At 49.2% G+C, this 22,392-nt stretch overlaps 1 protein-coding gene across 9 annotated transcripts in view; it reads left to right on the forward strand.

Annotated features, from left to right (window-relative positions):
• Positions 1-22,392, forward strand: part of HFM1 (helicase for meiosis 1) — a 984,377-nt gene that overhangs the window by 567,949 nt on the left and 394,036 nt on the right. For all 9 annotated transcript variants that reach the window (XM_063939911.1, XM_063939912.1, XM_063939910.1 and 6 more), the window contains one exon: positions 874-1,007. In XM_063939911.1, coding sequence (XP_063795981.1) covers positions 874-1,007 — 134 coding nt within the window. The remainder of the gene's footprint in view (positions 1-873; positions 1,008-22,392) is intronic.

The following is a 22,392-nucleotide window of genomic DNA, read 5'->3' on the forward strand; positions in this document are numbered from 1 at the left end:
ATTCATGGCTTGTGCTATGATTTACAACCATGGTGGTCATTTCAAGTTGTTCGCTAGCTGTTTTCGGTCACTGTGCAGCGATCAGGCAAAAAAACGGCACTTCTGCGCATGCGCGATGTACTTTCACAACAGCCGTAGTAGTTTCACACAAGGTCTAGCGACGTTTTTCAGTCGCACTGCTCGCCGCAGAGTGATTGACATGAAGTGGGCGTTTCAGGGAGGTAACTGACCGTTTTCGGGGAGTGTGTGGAAAAACAAAGGTGTGTCAGATACAAACGCAGGCGTGCCGGGGGAAACGCAGGCGTGGCTGGCCGAACGCAGGGCGTGTTCCTGACGTCAAAACAGGAACTAAATAGTCTGAACTGATCGCAAGGCAGGAGTAGGTCTGGAGCTGCTCAGAAACTACACAATCTTTTTTTTGTAGCCACGCTGCGATCCTTTCGTTCGCACTTATGCTACGCTAAGATACACTCCCAGAGGGCGGCGTCTTAGTGTTTGCACGGCTGCTAATAGCAGCTAGCGAGCGAGCAACTCGGAATGAGGGCCCATATCCAGTGCTGGAGTTAATCAGTAACTGGCATACAAGGGGGGAACTGAATTTGCAGTAGTTTAGAGCTTAGCTTCTGTAGCTGTATTATGCTAGCTTAGCATTACGAAATTTAATATAAAAACAGACTAATATTTGTATCCAAATAAAAACAATTCCAGCAAATATACTGCATTTACTTAAAATGGACTTTTGAGCAAAATAAGTAATTATTCAATTAATATATTTAGAGCTGTATTTTGTAAACAGAGGGTCCTGGAAAACTGCCAATGCTAGTGTAAAGTGCTGTATAGCTTATCTATCCTGTATATCTTATCTATTCTCAGCCTGCACAGACATCTTGTGGAACATCTGAATGCAGAAATTGCCCTGCATACCATCACAGATGTTAACATTGCTCTGGAGTGGATAAGATCAACTTTTTTGTATATCAGAGCTCTGAAGAATCCATCTCATTATGGTATGTTTTCACATATGTCACATTGACATTGAATGACCAATTGTTAAATATCCTTTCTTCTCCGGGTTCCATAGTGCTCCACAGGAAATACTATGGGTTGTAGGTGGTACTTTAATTTCTCTTACGTCCTTGTGGATACTGGCGTCTTGTACTTTAGTACCATGGGGTATAGATTGGGTCCACTGGAGCCTGGCACTTTAAAACTTTTAGTGTGTGTATGTGTGTGCTGGCTCCTCCCCTCTATGCCCTTCCTACCAGACTCAGTTTAGAAAAATGTGCCCAAGGAGCCAGGTGAACTTCTTTGGAGCTCCAGAGATTTTTTCTTTACTTTTGATTTAGTTTCTTATTTTCAGGTAGCTCTGTGTGCAAACAGACTATCTGCTTCGTGGGACTTAGAGGGAGGACCGAACCAACCTCCTGAGGGTTAATGGTTCGTAATCCCAGCTGACAGGACACTGAGCTCCTGAGGCACTGAAGACACATTGTTAGTATGTGTGCCCACACCAGCAGTTAGCCGCCACCTTCTAACAGATGGCGAAGACCAGGTACGGTGAGTGTTACGCCGGGGTCCCGGTTAACGGGTCCCCAGTGCAGTGTTGGTGGCAAGTCAGCGGCGGTCACGGGGCCAGAGCTGTGATGCCCGCCGCAAACAAACTGTCTCTGGGCTACACTGAAGGCTTGTGTGAACTGCTACAGGCAATATTTAAGTTTTTTTTTTACAATTGTGACCAGTATAAACTGTGAGGGACCGCTCGCCATTATGAGGGATGGGGCTTTCCGGAGCGGGACCAGCGTCGGGAAGTCATCATTTCCTTGCTGCTGCGGATCATCAAGGCTGCATGCACACTGCTCCTCCAGGACCCACGCTGTTACAGTCTGTCTGAACCGGTACCAGGGGTCATAGCCAGGGAGGAGCACGCCAGCGGTAGCACCGCTGCACTGTTATTGCATACACTCATTTACACACATTGTGCTGCTGTGTTCTGTGTGCTGGGTCCATTCCTCTGTGTCACTCCAAAGGGCTCTCTACGGTCTGTGTGGGGTATGTGGGACATTTGGCTGCACTGTTTTTTTTACTGGCTAATGGGGGTCATTCCGAGTTGTTTGCTCGTTGCCGTTTTTTGCAACGGAGCGATTAGGTGGAAAATGCGCATGCACATGGTATGCAGCGCGCATGCGTTAAGTAATTTAACTCAAAACTTTGGAGATTTACACAAGCTCGAGCGACGTTTTCTCATCGCTCGAGTGATCGTAGTGTGATTGACAGGAAGTGGGTGTTTCTGGGCGGAAACTGGACGTTTTCAGGGAGTGTGCTAAAAAACGCAGGCGTGCCAGGTAAAAACGCAGGAGTGGCTTGGAAAACAGCGGAGTGGCTGGCTGAACGCAGGGCGTGTTTATGATGTCAAACCAGGAACTAAACGGGCTGAGGTGATCGCAATCTAGGAGTAGGTCTGGAGCTACTAAGAAACTGCAAGGAATTATTTATTAGCAGTTCTGCTAACCTTTCGTTCGCTATTCTGCTAAGCTAAAATACAATCCCAGAGGGCGGCGGCCTAGCGTTTGCAATGCTGCTAAAAGCAGCTAGCGAGCGAACAACTCGGAATGATTGCCAATGTCTGTAGATTTGGTTATGTGTGCTGCTTGTAATTCTACCCCGTCTTCAGCGGGGTCTCTCATGTGTGAGCAGTGTTCCTTGTCTCCTCAAGGATCTAGCTCACAGGCACCTTACTGGTTGGATAGTTTTAAGAGCATGATTCAAAATGTCAGTTCTGAATTAGCTGCAGCTAAAAGGGAGAGACAGGTGTTAAAACACTCAATTGACTGTGTAGCTAAGGCAGCAGATTCCAGGAAGGCTTTTCAGCCCCATCTAGTGGCTTCACATAAACGCTCACTACCACAGGTTTTACAGTCTGATTCTGATCAGCCAGATGTGGATGATGATATGGACGAGGACACCTCTCTGTCCCCTGGGGTGGAGGCCCTCATTTTTGCCATAAGAGAGGTCCTTCACATACCGGACCCGGAGGCGGAACCAGATGAGGAGTTATACTTTAATGTAAGACCCAAAAGTTCAGCTACCTTTCCGGTGTCTATGAAGTTAAACTCCCTGGCCAGGGAGGCTTGGTTAAACCCTGAGAAAAAATTTAAAATTCATCAGAGGTTTTTATCTACCTTTCCCCTTCTGGCTGAGGATAGGAAGGTCTGGGAAAATTCCCCGTCGGTCAATATATCTGTATCCAGACTGTCAAAAAAAATTGGTTCTGCCTGTCCCTGGGGCTGTATCCCTAAAGGAACCTGCTGACCGTAAATTGAGACAACGCTCAAGGCCATTTATATGGCAGCCGGTGCAGCCCAGCACCCCACAATAGTTTGCGGGTGGATCTCCAGGGCTGTGGTAAAGTGGTCTGATAATGTTATTGATGGTTTAGACGGTCTGCCCCGGGATGAGGTAGTTGCCCTGCTGCAACATATACAGGATGCTGCAAATTTTATGAGCGAGACTATAAAGGAGTTGTGTAAGATTAATGGCCGCACTACTGCTATGGTGGTCTCAGCGTGCAGAGCTCTGTGGTTACGGCAATGGGCGGCGGACGCTGATTCCAAAAAGGGTGTGGAAAATCTTCCCTTTGCAGGTGATGCCTTGTTTGGAGATGAATTGAATAAGTGGATCTCCCAGGCAACGGCAAGTAAGTCTACCTACCTGCCGTCAGCTGCACCACCTGCCAGAAGTTCTTACACCGGACCCTCCTTGCAGTCCTTTCGTGTGGCAAGGTTCAGAGGCAGGGGCCGAGGGGTCTCCACCACTTCCAAAGGATCTCGTGATAAGTCCCGTAAAACTGCACCTGCTGTCTCCCTGGATCAGACCACCGGATCCCCTGCGGCAAAGCCTTCCACGTGACGGTTGGCCCCAGCGACGAGGCAACTTTCAGGTAGGTGCTTGCCTTCAACACTTTGCCCACGTGTGGGCGGAGTCCTGCCGGAATCCTTGGATGAGGGACCTCATTTTCCATGGATACTGGCTGGAATTCCAAACTCTACCTCCTCACAGGTTTTTCAAGTCGGGCTTACCAGCTTTGCCCGCAGCAAAAGTTACCTTGCAAGAGGCTATTCAAAAACTCTTGCAGGCAGGGGTGGTTGTTCCTGTACCTCCTCTGTTACGCGACAGAGGTTTTTACTCCAGTCATTTTGTCGCTACCAAACCAGACGGTTCGGTGCGCCCTTTCTTGAATCTGAAGTCTCTTAACTCGTATCTGTGGGTGTTCAAATTCAGGATTGAGTCCCTGAGGGCGGTGGTGTCTGCTCTGGAGGAGTTCCTGGTGTCTCTGGATGTCAAGGATGCTTACCTTCACATTCTGGTGTGGCCTCCTCATCAGGCTTACCTCAGGTTCGCCATTTTGGATGACCATTTCCAATTTTAGGCCTTACCCTTCGGTTTATCCACAGCTCCTAGGGTCTTCACCAAGGTCATGGCGGAGATGATGCTGCAACTGCGCATGATGGGAGTCAACATAGTCCCCTACTTGGACAATCTCCTACTAAAAAGATGTGTCCAGGGAACGTCTGCTACACAGCATTGATCTGACAACTCGCCTTCTCATGGATCATGGGTGGATCCTGAATTTCCATAAATCTCACCTGGAGCCAACCCAGCGTCTTCAGTTCTTGGGGATGATACTGGGCACGGTATCTCAAAAGGTGTTTCTCCCAATGGACTAGGCCCTGGCTATCCAGGCTTCGGTCCGCTCGGTACTCAGTCCTTGCAGGGTGTCTATCCATCTTTGCATCAGGTTACTGGGCAGGATGGTGGCTGCTTACGAGGCAATCCAATACGGCAGGTTTCTTGCCTTGCCTTTTCAACTGGATCTTCTGGACACGTGGTCGGGTTCTCAGCTGCATATGCATCAGGAAGTGACCCTCCAAACAAAAGCCGGATTTCTCTATTATGATGGCTTCAACTTCCTCACCTACTAGAGGGCAGATGTTTCAATATCCACCCGTGGATTCTACTGACAACGGATGCCAGCCTCCAGGTAGGGGGAGCGGTGACCCAAGGGGCCCAGTTCCAAGGGTTGTGGTCAGTTCAGGAATCGACTTTATCAGTAAACATCCTGGAACTCAGGGCAGTTTACAATGCTCTTCTACAAGCCTCCTATCTCCTAAAGGGTCAGGCGGTCCAGGTTCAGTCGGACAATGCCACGGCGGTGGCGTACATAAACTGACAAGGAGGAACAAGAAGCAGAGTGGCGATGTGAGAGGTGTCAAAAATCCTCCTCTGGGCAGAAGCCAACGCAAGGGTTATCTCAGCCATATTCATTCCAGGAGTGGACAACTGGGAAGCGGACTTCCTCAGCACGAACGACCTTCATCCAGGCGAATGGGGCTTGTATCTCCAGGTGTTTCAACAGTTGATCCTCCGGTGGGGCTGTCCGCAGATAGATTTGATGGCTTCTCATCTCAACAAGAAGCTCTGCTGTTATTGCTCCAGGACGAGGGATCTGCAGGCCGTAGCAGTGGATGCGCTGACAACACCGTGGACGTACCGGTTCATGTACCTGTTCCCTCCTCTACCGCTAATCCCAAGGATGCTAAAAAGGCTAAGAAGGGAAAGCGTTCTGGCAATTCTCGTTGCCCCAGATTGGCCTCGTCCGGTACTCGGATCTCCGGGCCTTGGCTCTGGAGGATCCCTGGCCTCTGCCGCTCCAAGACAGTCTTCTTCAGCAAGGTCCATTTGTCTATCCAGACTTACAGCGGCTACTTTTGATGGCTTGGAAGTGTTGAGAGGGAGATTCTAGCAAGAAAAGGTCTTCCCCCCCGGGTTATTTCCACCATGGTCCAGGCTAGGAAGATGGTAACGTCGAAACATTATCATTGTATCTGGAAAAAGTATGTTTCCTGGTGTGAAAGTAGAAAGGTTCCTCCTGTGGAATTTAGAATTGGTCGTTTTCTACTTTTCCAGCAAGTGGGAGTGGATATGGGCCTATGCTTAGGCTCCATCAAAGTCCAGATTTCTTCGCTCTCTATTTTCTTCCAGAAACAGCTTGCTATGTTGCCTGAAGTGCAGACTTTCCTGAAGGGTGTTCTTCATATCTGGTTCTGTTTTTTCTCCAATCGGATTGGTTTGAACCCTTACATAGGTTGGAGTTGAAATTTCTTACCTGGAAGACGGTGATGTTATTGGCATTGGTGTCCTGCAAGAGTCCTTATTTGATTTTTCATGAAGACAGGGCGGAACTTAGGACCCGTCCTCAGTTTTTGCCGAACGTGGTGTCAGCTTTTCATGTGAACCAGCCTATTGTGGTTCCAGTGTGTCTGACGCTTCTGTGGGCCCTGAGTCCTTGGATGTGGTCCGGGCTCTGAAGATTTATGTCAAAAGGACGGCGCGTCATTGAAAATCTGACTCACTGTTTGTCCTTTATGATGCCTCCAAGATTGGTCGTCCAGCTTCTAAGCAATCTATTGCTCGTTGGTTCAGGTTGACCATTCATCAGGCCTAAACTTTGGCGGCTTTGCCCTTGCCGAAGTCTATTCAGGCCCACTCGACGAGGTCAGTGGGGTCCTCCTAGGCGGCTGCCCGGGGTGTCTCAGCCCTACAATTGTGCTGAGCTGCAACTTGGTCTGGTTCAAACATGTTTGTTAAATTCTATAGGTTCGATACCTTGGCCAAGGATGACCTTCAGTTTGGTCAGGTGGTTTTGCAGGGGTCTCAGCACTCTCCCATCCGTTTGGGAGCTTTGGGACTTCCCCATGGTACTAAAGTACAAGACCCCAGTATCCACTAGGACGTAAGAGAAAACAGAAATTTAATACCTACCGGTAATTCCTTTTCTCCTAGTCCATAGTGGATACTGGGCGCCCGCCTCAGTGTTTCCTTCCTGCTTACCTGTGTAAGTATTGGGTTGGACCGACGTTGCGGTCCCGTTGTGTTGTTGGGATAGCCGTGCTATCCGGGTTTGGTTGGTGTTGCTATCCTCTGTTCTGGTTAGCGCCCTTCTTTCATTCATGGTTGTGTGTTGGCTTGTTGCCTCATCGCTGTTGTATTGTTCTTCTCTCATGTTATGTCCGTCTCATCGGGCACAGTTTTCCTAGACTGAGTCTGGTAGGAGGGGCATAGAGGGGAGGAGCCAGCACACACATACACACACTAAAAGTTTTAAAGTGCCAGGCTCCAGTGGACCCGATCTATACCCCATGGTACTAAGGTACAAGACCCCAGTATCCACTACGGACTAGGAGAAAATGAATTAAAAGTAGGTATTAAGGGGGTCATTCTGAGTTGATCGCACGCTGCAACTTTTTGCAGCCCGTGCGATCAACTAGACGCCGCCTATGGGGGAGTGTATTTTTGCATAGCAAGGCTGTGATCGCTTGTGCAGCCCTGCTATGCAAAAAAAGTTTTGTGTGGAATAAGACCAGGGTAAGAGTTACTTACCCTGTGTGATCAATCCAGCGTTGCAGGTCCCGGAATTGACGTCAGACATCTGCCCTCCAAACGCCTGGACACGCCTGCATTTGGATCTCAACGCCCAGTTGACACCCGGTTCCGCCTTCCTCCTGTCAATCTTCTTGCGGTTGCCGCTGCGACCGATTTCTTTGTTAGCGGCGTCGCTGCCCAGCGACTGCCGTCACCGGGCAACGGTGCGCCTGCGCAATGCGGCCACTGTGCATGCGCAGTTCCAACCCGATCACACGGCTGTGAAGAAGCACAGCGTGCAATCGGGTCAGAATGACCCCCTAAATTCCTATTTTAATTCTTATATTTTCTTAGATATTGACACTGAACTACCCTTTTTTTGTACATTAACCTACAGTAATTGCTAGTATCTGTTACAGCTGTCTGGTCTGGTAGGGGTATGGAAAGTGCCATAACAGGGCAACAGTGGGCCCTGTGCGGCACGCACTCCCTAAACCTGTGACATCATGACATCACACCTAAGGGGTAGGACTGGCGCTTTTGGTAAGGAGAGTACTGCCCAGAGCATCCTAAGAAAACTCATAGCTCCACAGCCTGCCCAGAGCATCCTGTCGATCCTATTGTGGCCATACACTGACCAACTTTTATTCAACTTGTCTGTCCAACTAAAACAGTACTCCGCACAGTGAGCCAACATTTTTAGCAGATACTGTAGTTAACGTCTCTCCAACTTGTGATATTACAGAATTAGACAGACACTGCATGCCTATATCTGCTTGTATCAAAAGAAGTAAAATAATACAAAAATGTGTTTCACATATGCCATCCACAGCATTACACTTATCAAAGTGGAGAGATATAAAGTGCCAACCAATCAGCCCCTAGCTGTCATTTTACAGACTGTGTTTGCTAAATGACAGTTAGGAGCTGATTGATTGGTACTTTGGGGCGGATGGGCAGTATGGATAATGTAATTGTTAGCAATACTGCCCAGCTCTGAGGTCATGGGTTCAATTCCCACCGTGGCCCTAACTGTGTGACGTTTGTATATTCTCTGTGTACTTGCGTGGGTTTCCTCCCACAATCCAAAAATATACTGGTAGGTTAATTGGCTCCTGACAAAATTAACCCTAGCGTGAATGTATCTGCATGTACATGTGATAGGGGATATACGTAGATTGCAAGCTTCACTAGGGCAGGGACTGATGTGAATGGCCAAATATTCCCTGTAAAGCGCTGCAGAACATGTGTGTGCTCTATGTAAATAACTGGTAATAAATAAATAATGTACTAAGCCTTGGAGAGTGATAAAGTGGATAGAGATAAAGTACCAGCCAATCAGCTCCTAATTGTCATTTTTCAAACAGCTGATTCACTGGCTCTTTATCTCTCTCCACTTCATCTCTCTCCAAGGCTTAGTACATCTGCCCCTTAAGGGGGGTACTCACGGAGTGATCGCTGCTTAAAATCTAAGCAATCTGACTATATTGCTTAGATTTTAAGCAGTGATCTCTTCTTGTGTACCCATCACAGCGATAGCGATGCGCAGCCCCGCGCATCGCTGTTGCTGGTGCTAGATTGGCCTGCATGCAGGCCAATCTAGCGGGTCGCTCACTTCACCCGCTGGGTGAAATGAGCGCCCCCCCCCCCCCCCCCCGCGCTCCCCCCGCACGCTCGGCACACATCGCTCTGTGCTGAGCGGGGGGAGAGATGTGTGCACACATCTCTCCCCACATCTGCCAGTGAGTACTGGCCTTTAGTAAATCATTCTCAATGTTATCTCTGTCCAAAGTTTGATAAAACTCCTCCTGAGTTTGTAATGTACCCTGAACTGGGGCTGCAGGGCCGTACTGGCTTACAAAAGAGTGAGTGAAAAAGAGGAGAATGAATGATACTTCTCCCAATTCAGTATCACCTATATGGAATATAGGGAATGAAAGTAAATCTAGGTTAACTGAGTTAGCTATCTGGCTGTGGTAGCTATACTCTAACAACCTAGTATGGATACCGGATGGATCAGTCTGTATCACACTAGGGCATGTGAATCTGCAATTGCAGCTGTATAACTTGGTAAAGAGCAGCTCCAAACACAGATGACATGTGGTGAAGGAGACGGTATACACAGGGCAAGGTATAGTAGGCTGTAATAATTAGAGATGTTCGGCAGGTACTTTTTGTGTTTTGGTTTTGGTTCTAATTCCCCGCTCGTGTTTTGGTTTTGGAATTGGTTTTGCTAAAACCACCCTTTCGTGTTTTGGTTTTGGATCTGGATGATTTTTTTTTTAAAAACCCATAAAAACGGCTAAAATCACAGAATTTGGGGGTAATTTTGATTCTACGGTGTTATTAACCTCAATAACATTCATTTCCACTCATTTCCAGTCTATTCTGAACACCTCACAATACTGTTTTAGGCCAAAAGGTTGCACCAAGGTGGCTGTATGAATAAGCTAAGCGACACAAGTGTGCGGCACAAACACCTGGCCCATCTAGGAGTGGCACTGCAGTGGCAGACAGGATAGCAGATTTAAAAAATAGGCCCCAAACAGCACATGATGCAAAGATGAAAAAGAGGTGCGCCGAGGTTGCTGTATTACTAATGCTAGCCATACATCAGGGCGATATTGTTCCAACCAGCCAACTAGTTGGCTGGTTGGAACGATAATCTGGCAGTGTGTGGGAGGAAACGATTATCAGCCGTTTGCTCCCACACGCTGAAAAACGGCCAGAAACGGTCTGTCCAACTAGTTGGGAAAATCAAACCTGTTTGATTTTCCCAACTAATCGTTCAGGTGTAGGGAGATCTTTCCCCCCAACTGAACGATAAGTAGGCGGACACTGGCCGCAGTGTCCGCCTACGTCTTCACTGCCCGGGATGCCTGTCAGCAGCAGGTCCAGAGGGGATCAGTGCTGGGGGAACATTCTTTGCAGCCCCACTAGCTAATGTGGCACCTCCACACTGCATCCGCGAGCAGGGCAACCCGCTACCCATGATTGCGGCATTCCCACACCCGCGATCGCGGTAATTCTGCACTGTACCACCAGCGATCACCGCGCCCCCGCAACCCCCACCGGCGATCACATTCACCTGCCTCCATGGATCCGTGTTGGTGGCATTGATAGTGCAGGAGTTGGGAGGAGGACCAGGGGCAGCCGTGCAATCCATCACTGCTGCTGGATTGCCCCTGTCAGGTGGCACTGTACCCCTGTGTTTCCTGCTGGTCTCCCCCTGTCAGCCGGCACTGTGCCCCTGTGTTTCCTGCTGGTCTCCCCCTGTCAGCTGGCACTGTGCCCCTGTGTTTCCTGCTGGTCTCCCTCTGTCAGCCCGAGATTCCCGGCAGTGACAGCATTACAGTGGGGAGTAGGATTGATGCTGCTGCAGCTGTATAAAGGTGGCGGCGGTGCAGCTGGAGGCGCAGAGACTGGTCCTAAGGCACTGTAGTGTCCAGAGTGAGCCCCGAGTGTGTCGGGGCACAAGCGGTGTGGCTGCTGGGCAGGCACTTTTGAATGAAGTGTGCGTGGTGTGGGAGGTGCAGAGCGTAGTGGGGCAGTGCTACAGTTGGTTGCAGTCAGGTGGGGAGGCAGCATCCACTGCGGATAGGCAGCCTGAGAGCACAGCATATGGGGTGAGAGACTAGAGGCTGGCATGGCTACCGGTATCTTGTGTGGGTACAGGGGGAGGATGGTGGATGTAGGGGGGTATTGTATGAGGGAATGGGGAGGATGGATTATATGTGGGTCCTTGGAGAGCATAGTGTATGTAGTTACAAGGGGAGGGTGGAACATGTGGGGTACAAGAGGAGCATTGGGTATAAGGGAGTAGGATGTATGCATTCAGGGTCTGAATGGGGTTGGGAATACAGTGAGAAAATGGTGGTATGCTATGGGGTATGGTGAATATGCAGTACAGGTTAAGAATGGCATTACCAATAGAGGATGGAGTAGTATATGGTGGATGGGGGTACATGGTGACTAATACCCATTTCACATCGCAATGCCGGGTCGCACCCGGAAATTGGAAACAGGTCCTTCCCGAGTGCAACCCGGCATTGGACCCTTACACACTGCCTCTTTTACCAGCCTGTCACATCGGGACCCCCAGCAGTGGTGGCGACGGAGCGGGAGCAGGTTCAGTGGCAGCTGTGGCCATCTATCACTGCTGCCTGGCCGCCCCTGTCACTATCTCACTAACCTCAGTATCACTTACAGTACATCATACAGTGCCCACCCAGCCCGGCACCAGTGACATGACATGAACAGTAATGGGCCCTACACACTGCGCGATTGACCGCAGAGGTGCCCGGCGGGCGATACGGTCGACGGGTGACCCGGCAGCGGGGAAAGGGGGGGGGGTGAAGGGGGGGGAGTGAAGTTTCATCACTCCCGCCATCACCCGACCCCATAGCCCTGCATGCTAATATGGACGAGATTGTCCATATTGGCATGCATGTATAAACGACCCGGCACTAGCGATGATCGAGCGCGGGGCCGCACATCGTTCATCGTTGATGCATACACACTGAAAGGTATGAATGATATCTCATTCATTAATGAACGAGATCGTTCATGTCTTTCAGTGTAATCAGCCAGTGTGTAGGGCCCATAACAAATACAACACAGCATCAACATTAGATACATCTCCTTACTGTTTCTTACTACACTTAGGCATTTTGCAACATATTATTCTTTTCTCTAACGTCCTTGAGGATGCTGGGACTCCGTAAGGACCATGGGGAATAGACGGGCTCCGCAGGAGATAGGGCACTTTAAGAAAGCTTTGGACTCTGGGTGTGCACTGGCTCCTCCCTCTATGCCCCTCCTCCAGACCTCAGTTTTACACTGTGCCCAGAGCAAGATGGGTGCACTGCAGAGAGCTCTCCAGAGTTCTCTGCCTAGAAGCATTTTTGTTTGGATTTTTTTCTACCTTTTACTACTTTTTCACAGGGAGCACTGCTGGCAACAGGCTCCCTGCATCGAGGGACTGAGGAGAGAGGAGCAGACCTTCTTGTCAAAGATAGGCTCTGCTTCCTCGGCTACTGGACACCATTAGCTCCAGAGGGGGTGAACGCAGGTTCTTACTGGGCGTCCACCCCCGGAGCCGCGCCACCGTTCTCCTCACAGAGCTAGAAGTACAGAAGACAGAAGTCGTCAGGCGGCAGAAGCCTTCAGCTTCACTGAGGTAACGCACAGCACTGCAGCTGTGCGTCATTGCTCCCATACACCTCACATACTCCGGTCACTGTAAGGGTGCAGGGGGGGGGGGGGGGGGGGGGCGCCCTGGGCAGCAATATAAACCTCTGCATGGCAAAAAGACAATATACATGTACAGGTGGGCTCTGTACATTTATATAAAAGAGCCCCCGCCATATTTTACTAAGTTTGAGCTGGACAGAAGCCAGCCGCCGAGGGGGCGGGGCTTCACCCTCAGCACTCACCAGCGCCATTTTCTCTCCACAGCACTGCTGAGAGGAAGCTCCCCGGACTCTCCCCTGCTTACACACGGTGAAAGGGTGCTTAAAAGAGAGGGGGGGGGGGGGCACATAATTGGCGGTTTACATATTATACAGTGCTGCTGGGGAAAAACATTTTGTGTTGGTCTCCAGGGTCATTGCGCTGGGGTGTGTGCTGGCATACTCTCTCTCTGTCTCTCCAAAGCGCCTTGACAGGGATACTGTCTTCAGGAAAGGGGTTCCCTGTGTGTGTGTGTGGGAAGTGTGTCGGTACGCGTGTGTCGACATGTTTGACGAGGAAGGCTCGCTTAATGTGGAGGGGGAGTGCTTGAATGTCAGGTCGCCGTCGGCAACGCCGACACCGGAATGGGTGGATATGCTGAATGTCGTGAATGCAAATGTCAATCTATTGCATAAAAGGTTAGACAAGGCAGAAGCTAGGGATCAGTCAGGTAGCCAGTCCATGCCTGTCCCTGGGGGGCCAGGTCCTCCGGGGTCTTAGAAGCGCACCATATCCCAGATCGATGACACAGATACCGACACAGATACTGACTCTAGTGTCGACTATGAAGATGCAAAATTACAGCCGAAGGTGGCAAAGGGTATACGGTACATGATTATTGCCATTAAAGAGGTTTTGCATATTACTGAGGAACCCCCTGTCCCTGACACGAGGGTACACATGTATAAAGGGAAAAAGCCTGAAGTCACTTTTCCATCCTCATTTGAATTAAGTGACTTGTGCGAAAAGGCTTGGGAATCTCCGGATAGGAGACCACAAGTTCCCAAAAGGATTCTCATGGCGTATCCTTTTCCACAAACTGATAGGATACGCTGGGAATCTTCGCCAAAAGTTGACAAGGCGCTGACACGCTTGTCCAAAAAGGTGGCACTGCCTTCTCAGGATACGGCTTCCCTCAAGGAACCTGCTGATCGCAGGCAGGAAATTACCTTAAAGCACATTTACAATCATTCCGGTACTATTGCTCGACCGGCTATGGCGTCGGCCTGGGTTTGTAGTGCGGATGTGGTATGGGCAGATTCCTTATCTACGGAAATTTACACCTTAGATAGGGATGCCATTTATATGACCATAGAGCATATCAGAGATGCTGCCTTGTATATGAGGGATGCTCAGAGAGACATTTGTTTATTAAGCTCCAGAATAAATGCTATGTCTATTTCTGCTAGGCGGCTCTTGTGGACCCGACAGTGGACGGGAGATGCCGATTCAAAGCGGCATATGGAGTCCTTGCCTTACAAAGGGGTGGAGTTGTTTGGAGACGGCCTCTCGGATCTTGTCGCTACGGCTGGTAAGTCAAATTTCTGACCTTATGTCCCCCCGCAGCATACAAAAAAGGCACCTCATTATCAAATGCAGTCCTTTCGTTCCAATAAAAACAAGAAGGTACGGGGATCATCCTTTGTTGCCAGAGGGAAAGGCAGGGGAAAAAAGCTGCACACAGCTAGTTCCCAAGAGCAGAAGTCCTCCCCTGCGTCTGCAAAGTACACCGCATGACGCTGGGGCTTCCCGAGGGGAGGCAGATCTGGTGGGGGCTCGTCTTCGGTTTTTCAGCCACGTCTGGGTTCACTCGCAGGTGGATCCCTGGGCGTTAGAGATTGTTTCTCAGGGATACAGGTTGGAATTCGAAGACTTGCCTCCTCGCCGATTTTTCAAATCGGCTCTGCCGGCTTCCCCGTCAGAGAGGGAGCTAGTGTTGGCAGCAATCCAAAAATTGTGTATTCAACAGGTGATTGTCACAGTCCCTCATCTCCAGCAAGGAGAGGGATATTACTCAACCCTGTTTGTGGTCCCGAAACCGGACGGTTCGGTCAGACCCATTTTAAACCTGAAAACTCTGAACCTGTACTTGAAGAGGTTCAAGTTCAAAATGGAATCACTCAGGGCGGTCACCGCCAGCCTGGAGGGGGGGGGGTTGGATGGTGTCCCTGGACATAAAGGATGCTTACCTTCATGTTCCGATATTCCCCCCGCATCAGGCGTTCCTGAGATTTGCAGTGCAGGACTGTCACTACCAATTTCAGACGTTGCCGTTTGGGCTTTCCACGGCCCCGAGAATTTTCACCAAGGTAATGGCGGAAATGAAGGTGCTCCTGCGCAGGCAGGGGGTCACAATTATCCCATACTTGGACGATCTCCTCATAAAGGCGAGATCTCGGGAGAGGTTGCTGGACAGCGTGTCTCTGTCCATGAAGACGTTGCAGATACACGGCTGGATTCTCAATATACCGAAATCCCAGCTAGTCCCTACAATGCGTCTGACCTTTTTGGGGCTGATTCTAGACACAGACCGGAAAAAGGTTTTTCTTCCGATCGAAAAGGTTCAGGAACTCATAGCCATGGTCAGGAACCTATTAAAACCAAAAAAGGTTTCAGTGCATCAGTGCACGCGGGTCCTGGGGAAGATGGTGGCTTCCTACGAGGCCATCCCTTTCGGCAGGTTCCATGCGAGGACTTTTCAATGGGACCTCTTGGACAAGTGGTCCGGGTCCCATTTACAAATGCATCAAAGGATCACCCTGTCTCCCAGGACCAGGGTATCTCTACTGTGGTGGCTGAACAGTGCTCACCTACTAGAAGGTCGCAGGTTCGGCATTCAGGACTGGGTCCTGGTGACCACGGACGCAAGCCTCCGAGGCTGGGGAGCAGTGACACTGGAAAGAAATTTCCAAGGTCTCTGGTCAAGCCTAGAGTCTTGTCTCCACATCAACGTCCTGGAGTTGAGGGCCATATACAACGCCCTGCGTCAAGCGGAGGAATTGCTTCGGAGAAAACCGGTTCTGATTCAGTCAGACAATGTCACGGCAGTGGCTCATATAAACCGCCAAGGCGGAACAAGGAGCAGAATGGCCATGTCAGAAGCGACCAGGATTCTACGCTGGGCGGAAGGCCATGTAAGCGCGATATCAGCGGTGTTCATCCCGGTGGTGGACAACTGGGAGGCGGACTTCCTCAGCAGGCACGACCTGCATCCGGGAGAGTGGGGACTTCATCAAGAAGTCTTCGCACAGATCACGGATCGTTGGGGATTGCCTCAAATCGACATGATGGCATCCCGTCTCAACAAAAAGCTAAAGCGGTATTGCGCCAGGTCAAGGGACCCTCAGGCAGTAGCGGTAGACGCTCTGGTGACACCTTGGGTGTTCAGATCGGTCTATGTGTTTCCTCCTCTTCCTCTCATACCCAAGGTGTTGAGAATAATACGAAGAAGCAGGGTCAGAACAATACTCATTGTTCCGGATTGGCCACGGAGGACTTGGTATCCAGAGCTGCAAGAGTTGCTTGCAGGGGATCCGTGGCCTCTTCCTCTAAGGCAGGACCTGCTGCGGCAGGGACCCTGTCTGTTCCAAGACTTACCGCGGCTGCGTTTGACGGCATGGCGGTTGAACGCCGGATCCTAGTGGAAAAAGGGATTCCGGAGGAAGTCATTCCTACCCTGATCAAGGCTAGGAAAGACGTTAAAACATTATCACCGTATATGGCGGAAATATGTTTCTTGGTGTGAGGCCAGAGCTGCTCCTACGGAGGAGTTCCATTTGGGCCATCTACTTCACTTCCTTCAAACAGGAGTGACTTTGGGCCTAAAATTAGGGTCCATAAAGGTCCAGATTTCGGCCTTATCCATTTTCTTTCAAAGAGAATTGGCCTCTATTCCTGAAGTACAGACCTTTGTGAAGGGGGTGCTGCATATTCAGCCTCCCTTTGTGCCTCCGGTGGCGCCTTGGGATCTTAACGTGGTGTTGCGTTTCCTCAAGTCACCTTGGTTTGAACCACTCAAAACTGTGGAGTTGAAATACCTCACGTGGAAAGCGGTCATGTTGTTGGCGCTAGCTTCGGCAAGACGTGTTTCCGAATTGGCGGCTTTATCACATAAAAGCCCATACTTGGTTTTTCACGTGGATAGGGCAGAGTTGAGGACTCGCCCTCACTTTCTGCCAAAAGTGGTCTCATCTTTTCATGTGAACCAACCTATTGTCGTGCCTGTGGCTACACGGGACTTGGAGGATTCCGAGTCCCTGGATGTAGTCAGGGCTTTGAAGATTTATGTGACCAGAACGGCTAGAATCAGGAAGACTGAAGCTTTGTTCGTTCTGTATGCGGACAACAAGGTTGGCGCTCCTGCTTCAAAGCAGACTATTGCTCGCTGGATCTGTAACACGATTCAGCAGGCGCATTCCACGGCAGGATTGCCGTTACCGAAATCGGTTAAGGCCCACTCCACTAGGAAAGTGGGCTCTTCTTGGGCGGCTGCCCGAGGGGTCTCAGCATTACAGTTGTGCCGAGCAGCTACTTGGTCGGGGACAAACACCTTTGCAAAGTTCTATAAGTTTGATACCCTGGCTGAGGAGGACCTGTTTGCTCAATCGGTGCTGCAGAGTCATCCGCACTCTCCCGCCCGTTTGGGAGCTTTGGTATAATCCCCACGGTCCTTACGGAGTCCCAGCATCCTCAAGGACGTTAGAGAAAATAAGATTTTACTTACCGGTAAATCTGTTTCTCATAGTCCGTAGAGGATGCTGGGCGCCCATCCCAAGTGCGGACTTTTTCTGCAAGACTTGTATATAGTTATTGCTTACATAAGGGTTATGTTATAGTTTTTCGGTTGAACCGTGGCTATGTTGTTGTTCATACTGTTAACTGTGTAAGTTTATCACAAGTTATATGGTGTGATTGGTGTGGCTGGTATGGATCTCGGCCTCAGATTTACAAAAATCCTTCCTCGTACTGTCCATCTCCTCTGGGCACAGTTTCCCTAACTGAGGTCTGGAGGAGGGGCATAGAGGGAGGAGCCAGTGCACACCCAGAGTCCAAAGCTTTCTTAAAGTGCCCTATCTCCTGCTGAGCCCGTCTATTCCCCATGGTCCTTACGGAGTCCCAGCATCCTCTACGGACTACGAGAAATAGATTAACCGGTAAGTAAAATCTTATTATTTATACACTGGTTACAAGAAACATAATAGTTGAGTGCAAGGAATCCAGCACCCTTCCCAGTATTTATCACAATGTTTTTATTTTTAATGCAGATGTGATAGATATATTTCATTTAAATTCGCAATGTGAAAATAATTATTTTCATTTGAATTTACGATTCTGTTCTTGCCAGGAGATGGAGTCCGATAAGAGCTGGAAGCTGCATGATTGCTTACGCTATCACACTGCTTCCTGGTTTGAGCCATTGGCGCAAACGGTGCATGTGATACTTTAAGCTTTAATTTATTTAATACTTACCTGGTTCTGTTGTCCAGAAGTAGTACAAAATGTACATTTTAACATAATAAATAGGCATGCAATTTTTTTTCTTTAAAACCCCCCACAAATATTCATTTATTCAAAACATGCAGAAGTAGGCAGACACTGTCCACCTACTTCTGTGACATCACAAGTTGGAGAGAAGTTGGCTGGTCTGATGAAAAAGTTGGTTCGGTGTGTGGGCCAGTGTTTTAGTTGGACAGACATGTTGGACGGTTGGTCAGTTGGATGGTTAGAGGAAAGTTGGTCTGATGTATGGCTAGCATAAGCTAAGCGACACAAGTGTGCTGCACAAATACCTGGCCCATCTAGGAGTGGCACTGCAGTGGCAGATAGGATGGCACTTAAAAAAACTAGGCCCCAAACAGCACATCATGCAAAGAAGAAAAAAAGGTGCAATGAGGTAGCTGTATGACTAAGCTAAGCGACACAAACAATTGGCCCATCTAGGAGTGGCACTGCAGTGTCAGACAGGATGGCACTTAAAAAAAATAGTACCCAAGCACCACATCATGCCAAGAAGTAAAAGAGGACAATGAGGTAGCTGTATGACTAAGCTAAGTGACACAAGTGTGCGGCACAAACACCTGGCCCATCTACAGTTGGCACTGCAGTCCCACTGCACTAATGGCGGATACCGGACGCATGTCTAACACCAGCATAGTTGTTATGGTCTCAGTAATCCGCTTTGCAACAGGGTATATATATATATATATATATATATATATATATATACGGCAGTATCAATGGACATATACGGCAGTACCACTGGACATATACAGCAGTATCACTGGACTGGATTTATACGCCAGTACCACTGGAATTATACGGCAAGATCACTGGAATTATATGGCAGGATCACTGGATTTATACGCCAGTACCACTGGAATTATACGGCCGGATCACTGGATTTATACGGCAGTACACCTGGACATATATGGCAGTATCAATGGACATATACGGCAGTTTCACTGGACTGGATTTATATGCTTGTACCACTGTAATTATATGTCAGGATCACTGGAATTATACGTCAGGATCACTGGATTTATACGCCAGTACCACTGGAATTATATGGCAGGATCACTGGAATTATACGTCAGGATCACTGGATTTATACGGCAGTACCGCTGGACATATACGGCAGTATCAATGGACATATACGGCAGGATCACTGGACATATGCGCTAGTACCACTGGAATTATATGGCAGGATCACTGGAATTATACGTCAGGATCACTGGATTTATACAGCAGTACCACTGGACATATACGGCAGTATCAATGGACATACTGTATACGTCAGTATCACTGGACTAGACTTATACGCCAGTACCACTGGAATTATATGGCAGGATCACTGGAATTATACGGCGGGATCACTGGATTTTTACGGCAGTACCGCTGGACATATACGGCAGTGTCAATGGATTTATACGGCAGTACCGCTGGACATATACAGCAGTGTCAATGGACATATACGGCAGTATCACTTGACTGGACTTATACGCCAATACCACTGGAATTATACGGCAGAATCGCTGGAATTATATGGCAGTACCACTGGAATTATATGGCAGGATCACTGGACTTATACGCCAGTACCAATGGAATTATATGGCAAGATCACTGGAATTATAAGGCAGGATCACTGGATTTATACGGCAGTACCGCTGGACATATATGGCAGTATCAATGGACATATATACGGCAGTATCACTGTACATATACGGCAGTACCACTGGACATATACAGCAGCACAGGGACACCACCACTGGACTGATGCAGGACAGCACAGCACCACTGCAATGGACTGGACTTATACAGCAGCCAGTAGTGGATTTTGCCACGGGCAAGCAGGACTTTTGCCCGGGGCGCCGCCTTCTGGAGGGCGCAGGGCGCCATCCGGAGGGCGCCGCACCAGGGCAAGATCCGCTGCTGCTGTGTGCCCCCTGCTGCCGCTGGCTGCTGCCCCCCCGCTGCCGCTGGGAAGGGAAACTAGACGCGTACGCGTCTAGTTTCCCTTCGTGGAGAGGTCCTTTACTGTGCGGTGCGCGATGACGTCATCGCGCACCGCACATCATTTCAGACTGTACAGGGGGCGTAAATGACCACGCCCCCTGTATGAAGCCACACCCCCTAATGCCGCCCGGGGCGCCAGAAGCACCGGAATCGGCCCTGACAGCAGCACAGAACATATGGCAGCAGAGGACACTACCACTGTGACTGGACTGATGCAGCACAAGACACCACCACTGGACTGATGCAGCACAACACAGCACCACTGGACTGGACTTGTACAGCAGCACTGGACATATAGCAGCAGAGGACACCACCACTGTGACTGGACAGATGCAGCACAAGACACCACCACTGAGGACACTGAGGACGAAGACACGTCCTCTCTCTACACTCTCCAATGCCGGAGTGAAAATAGTGGGGTCGCGCGGCTCCTTATATGGTATCCAAACCCCGTGAGAATCCGAAAGCAGGATGATGACGTTTTGCCTCGTTCTGGTTTCCGAGTCAGGCGGGAAAACCTGAGCCTGACTCGGATCCGGGCTCGTGACGTTAAGTCTGGGGGGGTTCGGTTCTCTGAGAACCGAACCCACTCATCTCTAGTAATAATACACATGTATAGCTGCAGGAGGCAGACAGCACAGTGGATAGGAGAAGCTGATAACAAAAGGTAAGCAGAAGGTAACTCCTTACTGTCGAATGGTAAGAGCTGATGACAGGCTGAGCCATTAGAATGGGAGCACTCAGGTGAAACAACGGAGAAACTGTTACAGATGCTGGATCACAGGAACTGGAAACCGCTTCTGTCACAACGGTCCATGAGATCTAGGAGACTAAATGTACTGGCAAGGCAATATACATGTACCAGGGTGTAGTTTGGATGTGGAAGTCATGCGCAGCATAGAGATGCATAATGAATGGCTGAAACTGTCTCAGCTGACTTCAGACAAGATGGCAGCACCCTTGCTATGCCAAACAGCAGTTACAGGTGAATCTTGACATGACTGGCCAGCAGACATGTGCCAGCCAGTAAATTGGCAGTGTTGAGTAAAGTAAGAGGGTTTAAGTATCTGATTTGTCACGGTGTCCCCCTACGCAGCAGTCTTGTCACACCTCACAGCCCCCCATCCCCTCCCCGCACAGTAGACTTGTTATACGTTACCCCACCATGCACGGACACATCCCCAGTGGTGCAAGTAGAATTTTTTGCCTTAGTGCTACTGATAGTAAAAATGGGTGTGGTCATGAGGGGGCATGGTCCCACGAAACTAGGGGAGTGGCTACACGACATCAGGGGCATGGCCACATTATGCCACACACTGTAATGCCCCTTACACATAATGCCAAACACCGTAATCCTTAGTACACATTAGATCAGGGAATAGAGGTGGATGTAATCTTTTTAGACTTTGCTAAAGCTTTTGATACAGTACCTCACGTGAGACTTATCTATAAGTTAAGAGAACTGGGGCTAGGAAGCACAATATGCACTTGGGTTAGAAATTGGTTGGATAATAGGGAGCAGTGAGTGGTGGTAAATGGAACTTTTTCTAAATGGACTGAAGTACTAAGTTGTGTGCCACGAGGGTCTGTACTTGGACCACTCTTGTTCAACATTTTCATAAATGATCTAGAAGTAGGTCAATGTTAAGATATGAGGCAGAGCGTAAAACTGTATTTATAGCATTTCAATCTTTATAGCGTTTAAAGTACTTTTTATTCATTTTGTTCCATTATCTATCTGGCTAGTGTCACTATTACCCCATGTGTGTGTTCATTCATTAGCCTATATATTCTTTACTATAATCTTACTCAGGTAAATACAGGTGTGCTGTGCCCTGGCACATAGTGCTGTCATGTTATGTTATTGTAGGAGGATGTCATTCTTTGTATGAGGTTACAAGTTATCATGGATAATCCTGTTTAACCCGGGATCCGGTCTGAAGATCGACAGTGTCTAGGTCGACAATGTTTAGGTCGACCACTATAAGTCGACAGTCACTAGGTCGACATGGATGGAAGGTCGACAGGGTTTCTAGGTCGACATGTGCTAGGTCGACAGGTCTAAAGGTCGACATGAGTTTTTCACATTTTTTTTTTAATTTTTTCATACTTAACGGTCCACGTGGACTACGATTGGAACGGTAAAGTGTGCCGAGCGAAGTGGTAGCGTAGCGAAGGCACCATGCCCGCAGCATGGCGAGCGAAGCGAGCTATGCGAGAGGACGCGGT

This window comes from Pseudophryne corroboree, chromosome 9 (assembly GCF_028390025.1).
Source record: "Pseudophryne corroboree isolate aPseCor3 chromosome 9, aPseCor3.hap2, whole genome shotgun sequence".
In the NCBI taxonomy this organism is placed as follows: domain Eukaryota; kingdom Metazoa; phylum Chordata; class Amphibia; order Anura; family Myobatrachidae; genus Pseudophryne; species Pseudophryne corroboree.